This window comes from Callospermophilus lateralis, chromosome 9 (assembly GCF_048772815.1).
Source record: "Callospermophilus lateralis isolate mCalLat2 chromosome 9, mCalLat2.hap1, whole genome shotgun sequence".
NCBI lineage: Eukaryota > Metazoa > Chordata > Mammalia > Rodentia > Sciuridae > Callospermophilus > Callospermophilus lateralis.
The window spans coordinates 6,731,093-6,747,119 of record NC_135313.1 but is presented as its reverse complement, the minus strand read 5'-3'; the positions used below and the strand labels follow the sequence as shown (position 1 = coordinate 6,747,119).

Genomic DNA, 16,027 nt, shown 5'->3' with positions numbered 1-16,027 from the left:
CAGCTTCACAGGGGCTCGCTCCTCTCAGGGTTGGGTTAGAAAGCTCCCTGCCAGCCAGGAGGGGGGCTGCCTGAAAAGCCTCCCAAATGCCAGGTCTCCTATAGGGACAGAAGCTCCTTTCCACTCTGAGGACACATTGTGTCTGTTCCAGTGATTGGGGCTAAAGGACAATAATGATATATTATTTAGACAAGAAAATTTCCAAATTCAGAATTTTTATTTTAACAAGTAGTCTGCTCTAATAACACTGCCCGTCCCAGCAGGGCGGACCCAAAGGCCCTTTTTGTCCTTGCTCTAATAACATCTAAGCAGCCAGTACCACTTTCAGATGAATGGAAACTAGAGGTCCATGCACTGGTGCCCCTGGTAATGGTATGAGAACTAGCCTGATGTCACAAGCAATTTCTCAGTGCAAGGCATGGAGTTCTTTGGACACTCTCAGCCCCCTTTGTGAATTCTTGGTGGCCTATAGGAGCTGGACATACCTGCTGCTCCTTGGGTGTCTCCCCAGAGCCATATTCCAGGAGAGGTTTCCCTTCCTTATTCAAGGGCTTCTGGGGCTCCTTCTTTCTCGACTTTCCCTTTCCTGGCTTGCAAAGTCCCTGGCCATCAGCCTGGCTCTGCCCAGGTGGGCCCTCCACACACCTCCCTCTCTGTTCCAACTCTGGGCCCACGCCCTGTTCTTCCCAGGCCCCTCCCTGCCTGGAGCACAAGGAAGGCTCACTCTGCAGGGTCCAGCAGCACTGGTTCACCTCTTCTCTTTCTAGCAGAAGTGACTGAAGAGAGCCCTTGCTCAGGAGAGTTGGGCCAGGCAGAGTCAGCAGGATAGAAATCCATTTGCTAAATTAGCTCAATGGTACAGCACTAATAAGATGTGGCAGTTCTGCCTATGGACCATTCAGAACCACATCCCACGGGCCAGGAGATGTCAGAGTCCACCTGGCACCCACTTTCTTAAACAAAACTCTGTCTCAACCAAGGACACCCACCTATTTGTTCGATGAGGTTTCTCCAGGAGTCGGCAGGAATGGGATGGATCATCTGCAGGGCCTCGGTGAGGGTGGTGGGGCTGTCCGCCAGGGCTGGGCACTCCTCGGGTGTGGTCCCATTTCCCGGGGTGGAGGATGACTCGCTGCCAGAGAGGGAGGACCGCAAGGCTGGTTATTTTTGAGCAACAACACACCTTGGCTGGCTTGCCAGAGGCGTCTTCACAATCGGCTGCAGGCCAGTGGCACCCTGCCTCAGGCCGTCCAGGCCGAGGGACCACAGCAGCCACTGCCCGTCCCAGCAGGGCGGACCCAAAGGCCCTTTTTGTCCTGCACCAGGGCGCGACGGGGTGATTCATTCCCACACTAGACCGCCCAAACCTTCATGTTTTTCGAGCTCGCGGGCAGGCGTCGGAAACTTGGCGCGCCCTGCCCGCGCGCTCGGTGGCGCCGAATGGTCGCCCCGACGGGTCCCGCGGCCAGGAAGCCACCTTGCGCCCCTCGCGGTCCTGCAGCCCCCACTCCCTTTCGTCCCCGATCCTTCAGTCCCAGGGCCACTAAGGGCGGAGAGGGAATCCATGTGGCACGCGCACGCCCAGGGCGTCCGGGGCGAAGGCACTGGAGGCGATCTTGGGGAGCAACTGGGGTGCCAGCGGCCGGGACACGGAAGCTGCCCTACTCCGGCCAGATGCCCGACCGACGAGGGCCCGGGTAGGACTGGGGGGCGGCGGGAGCCCGTGGGCCGGGGTTTGGGTATAGGCCTTGCCAGTCGGTGTCCGTCGCTGGGGGAGCAAGCAGGGAAGGAAGCATACGGGGCCAGCGCGCGGGAACCGGGACGGCCACCGGTCCTCACCTGCCGGGCAGGTGTCCCGCCGAATCGCGCGCGTCGCTCTCCGAGGTGGAGCTGTCGTGGTCCACAGCGCAGGCGGCGCTGAAGGCTGCAGCCAGCAGCTCCATGGGGGCCGGCGGCGGGGCGGGAACAGGGGCCGGTGGGGGGCCGCGCTGGGGGCCCGGGCTGGGCCGGGGGCGACGCGCGGGCTCTGGAGTGAGGTCGCAGTGCGCGCGGCTGGAGCCGGAGCTGCCGCCGCCGCCACCGCCGCTGTCAAGCGCTCCCGCGGGCGCGCGCGCGCCTGGAGGCTCCGGGGGTTGCCACGGCAACGGGGGGAGGCGGGAGGGGCGCGCGCGGCGGGGGCGAGGCCCGGTTGCTGAGGGGCGGGGGCGCTCAGGCCGGGCGCGACTCGGGCCCAGCGGCACCAACTGCGGCGGAGACCTCGCGCCCCTCCGCGCCTCTCTCCAGCCGGCGACCGCTTCCAGCCCGGAGAGAGCGAGGGTAGACTGGGGGTCCGCGAGCGGCGCCTCCGCCGGCCCGCCCCTGGCTTGCGGTGGTCGCAGCTCGGCCGGGCATTCCTGGAAGGTGCGGACGAGGTGACCCTCTGCCCCGAGTACTCTCGAACCGCCGCCTTGGCCACGCCGGGCACCCTGTGCAGTTTCGGGCAGGCTAGCGGCTGGTCGACCCTGCCTCTGCCGCCCGGAGCCCGGCCTCGGGGAATGTGTCCTCGCTGGAAGTGCCTCCCTCTGTTCCCTGTTGGAGGCACACACTCGGGTCTTACAGGACCCCCGCACGATGGCTCCTGACTCTTAGAGTGGGAAGGGAGTAGCGCGGAGACCTCTCCCCTGCGGGTCTCGCTGCAGGACCATCTGCTCTTAGCGACCCAGAGACCCTGGCGGGACAGGGTTGGGTTGGGGAGAAACGAAGTGCGCCAAGACTCTGCCCAGTTTCCCTGTCTAAGTCACTTTGACTCTTGGAACCCGCTCCTCCGTCAGCTAGTTCAGTCCGCTCATGGATTCAGAAAGCGAGCAAAACTAGGTGACTGAAAGGAGGAGGAAGCTAACGTTCCCCTCGGCAAGGTCCTGAAGGTCGGCATGAGAACAGGCACGCCGCCCCTGCTGCCTGCTCAGAGGTGACCTGGGAAATCTAGAGGGATTCCGTCCTGCACGACACTGGCACATTGGCCAGTATCTTTTCCTGGGACCAGCCTGCTCCCCTTGTTGTACATCCAGGTAAAGTGGCCTTGATTTGCAGCCAGGACAATTCCAATGCTAATTGTCCGGAGAGGGTAGGGATGGGGTACAGAGAAAAGTAAGGAGAGTCTTCCTTCGCACCTTCCCCTCCACATTGGTTAAAATTAACACAATCCTTTTTTTTTTTTTTTTTGGCAGACAGTGCTGGTGGGAGGGGTTCAGATCCTGTCAGTTGGTTGGCTTTCACATATTCCAGCCTGGAATAAGGCAGGTGTTCTGCAGGGAGGGTTGTGCAGGCGCAGGAAAGCAGGAAGCTTAGGCTGAAAGGCCTTTTGCCAGGACGGGAACTGCCCTTTCCATCCGCCGGCTGATCACCCATCGTCCTGGCCTCTTTCATCTTGCCCTGATCCTCCTGTGGGAAGGTATGCTGCAGCTGGCTGAAACCCAGCTCCCAAAGCTACCACTCAGCTCTCTGTTTTGGGAGGAGTCAGAACCGACAGTTTCGATCTCAAGGGCTCAGGATATTTGAGAGACACCCATCGGGTCTCTTTCCAAGTCAAGCACCTGCCTTCTGCAATGGTTTTCAGGGAGGCAGGTACCCCCAGCTGATCTCCCTCTCCCTCACATTTTTGTCTACTCACTAGCATGTCCACCTGGATACCCTCTGTTCAGACTGCCATAACAAAATACCATAGATTGGGTGCCTTGTAAACAACAGGGATTGGTTTCTACAGCTCTGGAGGCTGGAGATCTGAGATTAGCATGATAACCTGGGCAGGTGCTGGTGAGGACCTTTTGATTTGGAGATGGCTGGCTTCCATGTATTCCATGCAGAGGAATACAGCAGCGTTCTTAGGGGTCTCTGTGAAACTGCACCTGTCCCATTTATGAGAGCAAACCTTCATGACCTGAAATTTCTCAAAGGTCCCACCTCCTAATACCATCATATTGGAAGCAAGAATTTCAACATATGAATTTTGGGGGACATAAACATTTGGTCCACATTATCCTGTCTGTGCCCTACCGTTCATGTCCTTCTTGCATTTATTATACATTCATTCCATTCCAATAAGCCAAAAATCTTTTTTTTTTACTTTAAAAAACATTTATATTTATATATATATATATAAATTAAATACATATAATATGTAATATAAGGTTTGAGACTAAAAATATAGTACATAATATTAAAAAAAAGAAAAAAAAGGCAGGATGCGAAAAGGTGTGAGGGACACACAGACACACATTGCTAAAAATCGATGGTGGTTTGTCCTAACAAAAATAATATTTCTTTTTCTCTTCTCCTAATTATCATAATGGATACATTGATTGGGATTTGGGTGGAGAAAATTCAACTGGAGCCAGAAATAGAGGTTACAATCCCAAGAAAGGCTGGGGTAGAAAATGTGACCACAGGGAGGCTTGGCAAATAAGCCGAGAATCTTGACTTGTTCCGACATCAACTCTGAAGTCCAGAGTCTCATCTAAATATCGTCTACATCAAATAAGGGTGAAACTCAAGTATGATTTGTCCTGAGCAGTGATCCTCTCCAGCTGTGAAGCTCTGAAACCAAACAAGTTATGGTATCCTAAAGCACAGAGTGGAGGAGTAGGAAAGAAGAAACAGAGCGTGAGTCCCAAGGAAGCAAAAGAACTCCACATCTTGAAACTAGGCACCTGCTCTCTGCTTGACAGCCTGCATTCCAGATCCAATGGAGAGATGGTCCCACCTTCAGGGGCCACTTGGGGGGCACTGCTGCCCCCACTGCGTGAGGAGGTGCTGCCCATGCTGTGGTTGGTCCCACCCTTGCCATGCCAAGGTTCTGTGTGTGGTCCACACCGAAGTTCTTTGTTGGGGTGGGGCAAGCCCTTCAAAAGAGAGGTGGAGGCTGCTCTTCCCAGTCTGGGGACTCTGCCCCAGCAGCCAGGAGGCCAGGGAGAACCTGAGAGGTGTCTCAGCTCTGGTATCTCCTGTCACTCCATGTGCCAATGGCTAACCATGCTCCCTTTGTCCCTAGAGTTCCTCGGAGCAGCCTACCTCTCTTTTGAGTCTGGACTGTTGGAGTCTCTTCTCTCCTGGGTCCTTTCTTTCTTTCCTTCCTTTTTCTAAACTATGGGTCCAACTTTGTCCTCTCCCTTTACTTAAGCACTTCTGTTGGAGCCCTATCACCTGAGGGCAAAGCCCGTCCGCCACCGCACACACCTGTCAGCTTGCGGATGGGCCCTGCCCTGCCTGCTTTTCCGAGGTTTTGGCTTCTCCATACTTTCCCAGGGTCTGTGGGTTTTCTAAGTGCCGTGCCCTCCCCTAGGACTCTGCACCCCCCCACCCTGCCAGTGACGACCTCCATCTGAAAAGCTGTCCCCACAGGGCCCTCCCTCTCCTTCATCACAGCCCTCACTGCCTGGCACTGTGAAGAGCACTTTATGGGCCCAGAGTAGGGTCTGCTGGTTTGCATGGCTGTGTCAGCCCTTAAGTTCCTGGTGACACTAAATGGAAGCTGTCCCTTCCCCCTTTGCTCCACAAAATATAAAGGATTCAACTTAAAAAAAAAATCTGAAAATATCAAACTGAAATTATATATATTAAGGTGAGCATGATAAAATCTTCCAATTGAAAAATAAGCTAAAAATATCCCCTTAATTATAAAATTGGTTTAGAAAGTCACTGAGTTCTCAGGCATGTAACCTTAAGCTTAATTCCCATGTTCTATTTTCTATCATATTTAGTGCTTATTAGGCAGCCTATTATTAAAATCTCCACTTAACTGACATTTTCCTCTGAATCATTCACAAAATAAAGTACTGGGAAATATTCAAATATTTGTACCTGGCTAGCACATAGTAGGTGCTCTCTAAGTATTTGTGAATGGATTAATGGTCTGCATTTAAAAAGACATACCTAGCTATCTTAGGTATTCAATCTGAGGGATCTACTTCTTGTTTTGGGTTATAAATATTGGCAGCAAAGTGGATTTTTTATTTATGTAGCAACCTCAGCTTTCAGGAATCTTTGTTTATAAACTTTTTCTTGATGCTGAGGGAGAATTTCTAGAAGACGAAGGAAGCTTAGGGATGATCTAGTCCAACATTTTGATTTTATAGAAGCAGGATTGAGGGTTAAATGACAAGTCCAAGATCTGACAGTTGGATAGTAGCTGATTTGGGAACATACGATAGTGAATGAAGACTGCGTTGTGTGGAATAGGAACTGCATATATGTGTGTGTGTGTGTGTGTATATACATAAATATATACATATACATATATACACACACACCCACACATATGGGCACATATATAAAAATATATATGTGTATATATTTATATATACATATACACATTTATGAATTATATATAGAAAATTATACATAAAAAAGTGCTGGGAAGAAAACCCAGGGTGTTGCCTATGCTAGAAAAATGCTTCCCACTGAGCTGTGTCCCCAGCTCAAGGAACTGCGGATTTCTATCACCCTGTTTTCAGGGTCACATGGTTTGCTAGCAGACTACCAAACGTTAAGATCACTTGTATTCTTAATCTCATAGGATAATATCTTGGATTTTTTTTTTGGAATTAGAATACATTCCTCAAATATATATTGTAAACTTATAGAAACAGTCATTTGATAGCTTTTAATTAACTGTGTCTTTTAAATATGTAAGCAGTAGTTTCTGTCACTCTCAAAAGACTTCTAATTTGTTTGGAAATGAACAAAACTCATCCGTGTGGATACAGTAATCTATGGAGGGCCACAGCCTCCAGAGTTGCCTGGACCCCAAAAGCTAGAGGGACAGTGAAGCAAACGACAAGCTGTATCTGGAGGGGAGGACCCTCTCAGTGCAGCTCCAAGAAACCGGGAACTCACACTTGATGGGTGAAAAGATTTCACCCCAAGATTGCAACCAAGGTTGACAGTGCTCTATGCATACTGTCAGCCACTGCTGCTGGGAAGGCAGCATGGCCCCCGACTTCCGAAGACCTCCAGATGCTGTGTGTGTTGTACTCTCTGGACTGTCCCCTGCCTCTTCTCTCGGCTGAATCTCATTTGGAAGCTTCCCTGTAGCCTGTCGTTTCTGGAGGATAGCAGCTGTCAGGGGGTTCTGTAAGTCCCAGCAAATTATGACAACTGAGGGTGACATGCAGACCCCCAAACTCCGCAGCTGTGTCAGTAGTGAGGTGTCTTGGGGCGGCGCCTCCCTTCACAAGCCTCTAGCCTGACCTAGAGTGCAGCGTCACTTTCCTACCCTGGCCTTCTTTCCCTGGTCTCCCCTCCACCCTCTGTCTGTCCTAAACATGGCTGCCAGGTAAATTTTCCTCCAGCATCACTGATCCCAGCATCTGCTACCTTCAGTGACTCCCTAGTGCCTTGTTGGTAACTTATGCTCAATGGAGTTAATGTCCAGTCCAGGCTGGCCCTGCCCAGATGACAGCGGGTCCCTCCTGTGAGCTCCCATGGCTCTGTTGTCTTCACTCTGAGATTTTTGGGAGCAGCTATGAAAATGTCATTCATCTCCGATCCCCAGCAGGTCTGGGAAAGAGATGGTGCCTCTGCAGACACTGGAGGCCGTGGCTGGGCCTTGCTGTGCACCAGCCCTCCCTGCTCTTGGCCTCTTTGATTGACGATGGTGTCTCTTCAGCCAACCTCTTTGGGAACTGGCAGGGAGTGGCTCTGGCCTGGTGCTGCAGGCTGGAGGGAGGCAGCTGCTCTTGTGGTGGTGAGTCTCCAAACCCATTAGACCTGGATTTAGGGTTTGGTGAGGCAAGGAGTGGTTTGTTCTGTTTTTGTCCTTTTTTGACATGGTTGCCATGTGGACAGTTGCACTCTTGGTTAAATGGGGAAAAGGCCAGAGGGTGACGAGATGAAGACAAAGCCCTGTCTGGTTTGAGGGGCAATGCGGGGCACTGGATGGGTTCAGTGACTCTGAGAAGCAGGCCCATAATCTTAGGGCTTAACTGCCAAAAATCTGACATTGCTAGGGTGAGTACATTTTCTGAATAAAAAATAGGTGACCAAGGATTTTTACTCCACTTCCAACCTGAGAGCAGCTTGGAGGATGGGGCTTGGATAGTGAAAATTAGAATTTCCAAAAGCATTTTCATGGTTTATGTGTCCTTAGCAGTGTCCTTAAAAGGCTGGGACAAATGGTGGACATGATCTTAAACTATGAGATGCACACAATTCTCACATTTATGGAACAAATAGAAATGTATTTCCCAAAACAGCCTCCCCAAAACCCTCCCCAAAACCCTCACAGATAAGAGGCTGTGATTCGTGTGCTGATCTGAATCTGGAAAGGGAGGGAGGGCTTCAATACGGATTTCCGGAGTATTCCTAACCAAGGAGGCTGGAGCACATGGGGCCTGGGGTCTGGGCTGTGGCCAGTGTCATGGATTTTGACCAACAGGAGCATCTGAGGCAGGGCGTACTGAAGGGCTGACAGTTCCCAAAGATGTGGGGGGTGGAATTTAGAGTAAGTAAGATTAAGAGTTGCCTAGGTGCACAGAGTTTATGCTTTAGGCTGTGGCCACGGGGGTTAGAGATTGTGAATCAGAACTCAAAATGTAAACAAAAGACTAGGCACCCCCTCCATCTAATTTATAAACCATTGTTAGATCTAATTTAGTCCCGTTTTAGAAGGGCACTTTGCAAACTATCATGTGCTACACATAGAAAATATATTATTATTATTATTATTATTATTATTATTATTATTATTATTATTTCTCTAGGTAGCCTACATTTCGTACTGCAATACATTCATTGTGGTGAGGAGAATGCATTTCCTTGGCCATTTGCCAAATGTAGCAAAGCTGCTTAGAGTATAAAACCAGAAAGAAAAGGCTGTCTGTTCACAAGTAGTTTTGAAGAGTAGCAGGTAGTCAAGAATATTTGTAATTAGAAATTGTTCAGACTTTATTCCTGGAAATTTCCAAATAACTGGATTTTAGAAAAATCTTTTCCATCACAAGAAGTTCTGTGATAACTTTCCATTTCCTATTGAAACAACTACCTTGCCCTAACATCCTGAAGAAGGAGAGCTCTTTGATGAGTTACCGGTTCTATCTGTTGAAGGATTTGGGGTCTCCTAGAAAAACCAGTATGTATTTGATGGCAATGGTTGCATTCTGAGATGTTGGAGCTCAGTGCCAGCCCTGGCCTGCCCCTGGAATCTCGAAAAAAAAAAGTGCATTTCTCCCTTGAACTTCACAGCTTTGGGCCACTACTGATATTTGCATTTCCAAGAGTCTGTTAAAGAACCATGACAGCAGTGTTCAAATGAGCATGAAACATATGGATGTTACAGAGAGAAAGCACGGCATTCCCAAACATACCAGCAACACAGCAATCAAAGAGGTTTGAAAATGAATAGCTGGTGGTCAGAAATTGTCACTGGCTTCTGAGAGTGGAAGTGTGACTTGATATCATCTTTCTCAGGGGTGACCTGACAACACATACATTAAATCTGTGAATGTTCATGCTCTTTGGCAAAGAGAGTCTACCTCTAGGACTATATCCTAACAAACTATTAAGTCTGTGAAAAAAAATAAAAAAGCTCTGTAAGGACGTCTATTACAATGGTGTTATTAATATTAGCACTGTTACTTGTAACTGTGCAATATTTAAAGCCACCCTATGTCCAATGACAGAAGATTGATGATTTAAATCATGGGATACTGTACCATTAAGAAGATTTTAAAAGAGCTGCGTGCAGTGGCACATGCCTGTAATTCCAGTCACTTAGGAGGCGGAGGCAGAAGGGTCACAAGTTCAAGGCCAGTTTTAGCAACTTGGCGAGAAACTCTCTCTCAAAATAAAATATAAATAAATAAAGGACTGGGGATGTAGCTCCGTGGTGAAGTGCATCTGGGTTCAATTTCTAGTACCAAAACAATTAAAAAAATCAACATTTTAGAAGAATATTTAATAATATGGAATAATATGAAAAAATGTTCAGATTTAAATAAAGCAGATTTCTAAACTGGAGGGTAGTATGGTCTTATTTGGTTTATAAGTAGACTTTTAGGTATGGAATTTTAAGGATGTACACAGTCTTTTAAAAGGACTGGTAGAACAATCACCAAAAATATTTTGCTTGTAGCTGGTTGGCTGGATTCTGAGGGAATTTTCCTCTTTTTACTCATATGTGTTTGAAATTTTTCTACAATAAATGTGTCACTTATGTAACAAGGGAGGAAAGTTACTTTAAAAACAACATCAATCGCTTAATGTGCATAAATTTAGAGCATGAGTTCAAAGTGTTTGCGTCACCCATGGGGCATTCTGATGAACTTGGAAAGGGGGCGGGGCTGTTTGCATTCTCTCCAGGTACCTGGGGATGAGTTGTGGGGAAGCATCTCAATTTTTGTTACGTAAATCTATCTCTGAGAAAGCTCTTCAGTTTCCAAAGAATTATGAATTCAAATTTTACAGTAAATTGCTTCCTGGCATCATTAACATGAAGGCACTTATCAGATATTCCAATCTGCCTGGTTATGAAAATAGTCCCTTTTCCAGAAATTCCTTCTCCTTCCATAAATCCATGTGTACAGTCCTAACCAGAATGTGACTCACATTTCTACTGAAGCCATGGTCTCACCAGAGCACTCCTAAGAAGTCACCTTTCCAGCCAGAGGCAGCGCCCGACCCCCGCCGGCACCACCAGGGCTCTCTCCCTGCAGAGTGCAGGAGCCTCCTCCACATCCCACCACGCAGCTGGCTGTGCCCCCTCAAGTCTCTGATCACTTTATTAGAAAGTTTTCCGGCCTACTGGACTGTGCGTGGAGACTGGGCGTGGCCCCTGGCTTCTGTCCCTCCCTATGCTGGACAGGGCCCAGGCTCACCCTGTAGGTTCTGAATGTATCTGCTCAGTGAGGCTGATCTGGGACCCTCCCAGGGCCTCTCAGTAAATCACAGCCACAGAAACGTCTCACAAACCCTTTTCCTTTCACTCATTAATATAATCTTCTCTCCTTTCTGCTCCCTTAAAAGGTGATTGTATCTATAGTTAAAGGACCATTGTTTTCCAGGGACAAAGTCAGTTTACCAGCCAAATAGTGAATTTCATTTTTGTTTTTCACCTACCCACTGTTTGTCCCTCCCCTGGACTGACCAGTGGCTGCTGGCTTTCCTAATTTTAAGGCCGTGTCTCATTTTTTCCATGCAGTGAAGATTGCATGTTAAGTTATTGCTATTTCTAAAATGCTGCTCAGCTCTTATAGTGGCTTTTATTTATCACAGCCACTGGGATCTCTAGGCCGGTCTCTCTGCTTAGCTTGGGCTATAAAGACAGTCTTTAATAGGTCTTTCCTTCCTTCCTCCCTTGTGGGGTCTTCAAGGAAAGTCTTTGGCTTGCCAAAAATACAGGCTTCTACTGTGAAATTGGCATTTATGCCTTAAAAAAGAAGGCGAGTCCAACCTGTCAGGAGCTGAGTGTTTTCTGTTAAGAAGTGAAGGATTCTTAGCAGGAGAGGGGAGAACTTCCTCCACAGCATGAATCAGAGACATGACAGCTGAACAGAAGAACTCCTCTCCCTGGAGAGCACCTGAGCAGCACCCTGCCCCTTCCTGACACCACGCCCGAGTCCCAGCAAGGCACGCTCGGCAGCTCCATCCACCCTGCCATCCTTATAAAGACGGGGAGCTCTGAGCTTCCTGGACTGAAATCCATCATGATCACTGAGCTAAGAGTCAGGAAACAGGCACTGGCGTGCACCGATGCGGAGAGGACAACCATCCAGCCCCCTGTGGGACAGAACTGGACAATAACTCCTGGAATCACACCTCGGCTGCCCCTGCCCAGCAACTCCACGTCTAGGAGTTTGCCCTGCAGAGGCAGGCCCTGGGTGCTAAATAAGACATGCACAAGGTCAGGTGCTGCAGCATCGTTTTTGAGAGCAGGAGGTCAGGTGCTGCGGCATTGTTTTTGAGAGCTCTGTTTTGGAAACAGCCTTGGTCTCCATGGGAAGAATATTGGCGGGATAAGTGTCATAGAATCACCAGGCTGAAATGTGCAACGTGTGCATGTTGTGCAGGAGGCCTGGTCCATCCCCAGCACCTGAATGAACAAATGTAATCAATTTGAGTGATTTTTTTTAAAAACAATACCTTTATTTTATTTATTTATTTTTATGTGGTGCTGAGGATCAAACCCAGGGCCTCACATGTGCTAGACGCGCACTCTACCACTGAGCCACAATCCCAGCACCAAGTTGAGTGATTTTTAAACACAGTACTCTATAACCTTTTTGAAATCTATTCTAGGACTGAAAAAGAAGGAGGAGGAGGAGGAGGAGGAGGAGGAGGAGGAGGGGGAAGAGGAGGGGAAATCTTCAACTTCTCTTGGTAGATATGGTGAGATGAATTTGTCCCCTGAAAAGATATGTTTCAGTCCTCACCCTGGTACCTCTGAGTGTGATTATTTGGAAGTAGGGTCTTTGCCAATGTGATCAAGTTAAGATGAGGTCATACTGATTCCAGCGGGCCCTTGTCCACTGATGGTATTCTTATAAGAAGAGGGGAATTGGGACAGAGTTCCATGAAGACCTTGTCAGGGATTAGAATGATGCATCTGGCAAAGCCAAGGAGTGTGTCACAAGGGCCATTGGAAGCCAGGAGAGAGGTAGGGGGCAGACTCTCCCCATGGCCTTCCCAAGAGAGCGTGGCCTGCCAATGCCTTTCTTGAACTCCTGGTCTCCAGAATCATGAGATCTTTGTTCCAGAAGCCCTAAGAGACTAATACAATAGATTTGCTATTGGTTATGGAACAGGTAATTTTGAAATTCTTCTGTAGTTGTAAAATAGAGCAATATTCTATGATACATTGATGTTGAGAATCAGAGTTCTCACTTTTAGAAAGGCAAGATGTAAATATGGAACAGGTAGAATTAAGAAGGAAGGAATACTGTGCACTGTATATGGACATGTGCGTGCGCGCGCGCGCGCGCACACACACACACACACACACATCAGTTCCTAGGTCTGTGTATTACAGTATCCCAGAAGAATTGACCTACCAGTGGTAATGAGCACACCCAGAACTCAGATCTTGGTTACTAAATACCATTCTACACCAAAAAGAATGAGGGGTCCTTGGGAAAATGTCTGATTCTACATTTGGGATTCAGAAAGTGGAAGAAAGTATATGAAGTACCTTGCTCGGTCAGAAAGGAAGTGCTCAATCAAAGTCAGGAGGAGTTACATCAAAGAGACATCATAGTCAGCTTGTAGGGACTCCCCTGGCCACATTTGTGGCCATGTGTTAGAAGGAATATAACAGTGATGAATGAAAATGCATCGAATAATAAAAACCCAGCAACCATGAGTCCACACTGATGGATTCAAATAACAACAACAAAAACAAACAAACAAACAAAAAACAAACAGGTAACAAAGGAGTTTTTTTTCCCCCTCAAAAGAAAATTAACTAAAGTAATTAGAAAGAATGCACAACATCACATGTGAAGTTCCCAATATAATTGTTGATGCAGGAAGGATCACTATCTGATGTTAAAAGTCATTGCATAAAAGTTCAACAGGGAAGAGGATATTTACATGGTACAGATAACTCATTTGCTGCAAGAGGAAAAACTGTACCCTTACTGCAGAGCAATCTAGCCACTTCCAAATTAACCAAATTATCAAATTTAAAAAAAGGGAATTGTGGGCCAAGCTGACATCAGTGTCCTGTCTGGAATGCAGTTTGGAGTGTATGACACTTGGATGTATTTTTGTTAAAAATGTTCGACTTGAATCGAATCAAGCAATAAGAACTCTCAGTTTAAAGGCTGCACAGTGAGTTAAGGAAGAAGTTGAACAGTCCACAAGAAAGTGCTGAGACAATCCATCACGGGCCATTGCACAAGGCCATAAACCTAGAGTTCCCAAAAGTCAGGCATGGAAAAAAATGGGGGGCCCCTTTTCAATGTCAGGAATCTGCAGTGACTGAGGCCTGATTGGACCTTGATTACAAAGCCCAGCTCTAAAGACGTTTTGAGGAACATTGGGAGCTTTTGAATGTAGGTATCAGATCTTTTGTGCATCTATCATGGATGACTGTTGATTTTAAGTGTGAGGTGGCACTGTGATTGTGTTGAGGGACATTTTTATTTTTTTTAATGATCCTGTCACCACTGTCTGTCCCTTTTTTTTTTTTTTTTTTGTACCAGCTATTGAACCCAGGGGCACTTAGCCACTAAGCCACATCCCCAGTCCTTTATTATATTTAGAGACAGGGTCTCAATAAATTGCTTAAGGCCTCTCTCAGTTACAGGCTGGCTTTGAACTCACAATCTCCTTGCCTCAGCCTCCGAAGCTGCTGGATTATAGATGTGCACCACCATGCCCAGCCAGGGACATTCTTATTCTCAGCTGCATGCTAAGTATTTGAGAGTGAATTATCTTGTCTGTGATTTACTTTTATACAATTTAGGTAAAATGGAGGAAGGAGAAAGAGAAAAGAGAATCCAAATATGCAAAGGATTAATAAAATCTTTTGAATCTAGATTGAGGGTATATGAGAGTCCATTGCACTAGTCTTTCAATTACTCTCTATACTTATTTTTTTTCTAAAACATTGGTGAAAGGCTGGGTACATAGCTCAGTGGCAGAGCACTTGCCCATCATGTGCGGGGTCATGAGTTCCATCGCCCCCCGCAGCAAAATACAAACACATGCATATACACACTTGCACACACGAGTTACAGAGGAGTTGAATAAAATAGAGAAGTAGCACATTTGACTTAAAAGAAGTATTAAAAATCAAGTTTAAGTGCAGTGGGCTGTAAAGTACTGAGGATGGATGGCACGGAGGCTGAGGGAAGGAAGAAGTTTGCCAGTCCCATTGCTAAGCTGAGGATTTGGGTGCTGGGACCTGCTGGCGTGGAGCCCCACAGAGACATGGCTTTCCTCCCTTTTATACACTACTCAATCCCCAGGACCAGAACAAAAAACCAGGATCACAGTAGGTGCTCAGTAAGCATTTCTCAGCCTTGGGAAAATGGAGAAGAGCTCAGTGACAAACCTCATTGTCTGGTTTCTATTTCTCAGAGTAGATTTTTGATGAAGAACAGCAACTCTCTGATTGCTCTTGACCCACATCATGAGGTTACAGAAGGTCAAGCCGCTGTACCCATCCGGGTCTTCCCCTGCAACCTTTCCGGTACTTAGTATTAGAATTTCTTTTCAACGTGCCAATTTGATAGCTGAAAAATGATGTCTTCTTTTACTTTGCATTTTTCTTTACAAGTGAAGTTGATTTTTTCTATACACTTGTGAATAATCTATTCACGTTTCTTACTGGTTTCAATTGTAGGATGTTTGTTTTCCCAACTGACTTGTAAATACAGGGAGCTGTGCTGTTTGTGTGAATGTTTTTTACGTGTGCAGATACACATTGAACATGGCCCACTTCCTAGGGATGTATGAGTCTAAGAATCCATGAAGGCTGATGGTCAGCTCTTCAGTAGCCGCCGGCTCCCCAGAATACCAGCCCAGTCTCCCCTGAGTCTGGAACAAGGTGCTGGTAACTCTCCATCTGCCCCAAGATGAGGTGGAGGCAGAGGGAGCCTCTCGGGTCTTCTGGTCCAACCCTTGCCTTATGCTGGCATGACAGCAGAATTCCAGTTTTCCAGAAAAGGCAACCAAGGGGCAAATCCTCACTGGAGATGGAGCACACACGTTGCGTCACCTGAGTGGGGTGGTGTAGGGGAGGCTCCTGGGTTCTGAACAGCGGCTGGGAATGCGTATCACTTCTGGGAGGTCCTGTCACCACTGTCTGTCCCTTACCCCAGCCAGAGACAATTTGATCTAAAACTGTCACCGTCAAAATTAGACTCACCTGGTCTGTCAGTTCAGACTGCTTCTTGCTAACATGAGAGGCCAGCCCCAGCCGTATGGCTGGCCCTGTGCACCCCGGGACTGCCATACAGAAAGGCAGAGCCGCAGACAGCAGGTGCCGGTCATCTGACACAGGCACATTCTCAGAAGACTGTTCTCTTTGGGTGCACATCATCTTATCTTCATA

The 16,027-nt window shown here is 47.8% G+C and overlaps 1 protein-coding gene across 2 annotated transcripts in view; it reads right to left on the bottom strand.

Annotated features, from left to right (window-relative positions):
• Positions 1-16,027, bottom strand: part of Ngef (neuronal guanine nucleotide exchange factor) — a 63,100-nt gene that overhangs the window by 32,162 nt on the left and 14,911 nt on the right. Inside the window, exons 1-2 of one of the 2 annotated variants that reach the window (XM_076865629.2) lie at positions 1,840-1,943; positions 990-1,132 (exon numbers count right to left, since the gene is read on the bottom strand). In XM_076865629.2, the coding sequence (XP_076721744.1) occupies positions 990-1,132; positions 1,840-1,943 (247 nt within the window). Of the gene's footprint in view, positions 1-989; positions 1,133-1,839; positions 1,944-16,027 lie in introns of those variants that run through there. The other variant, XM_076865628.2, reaches the window with a different exon arrangement.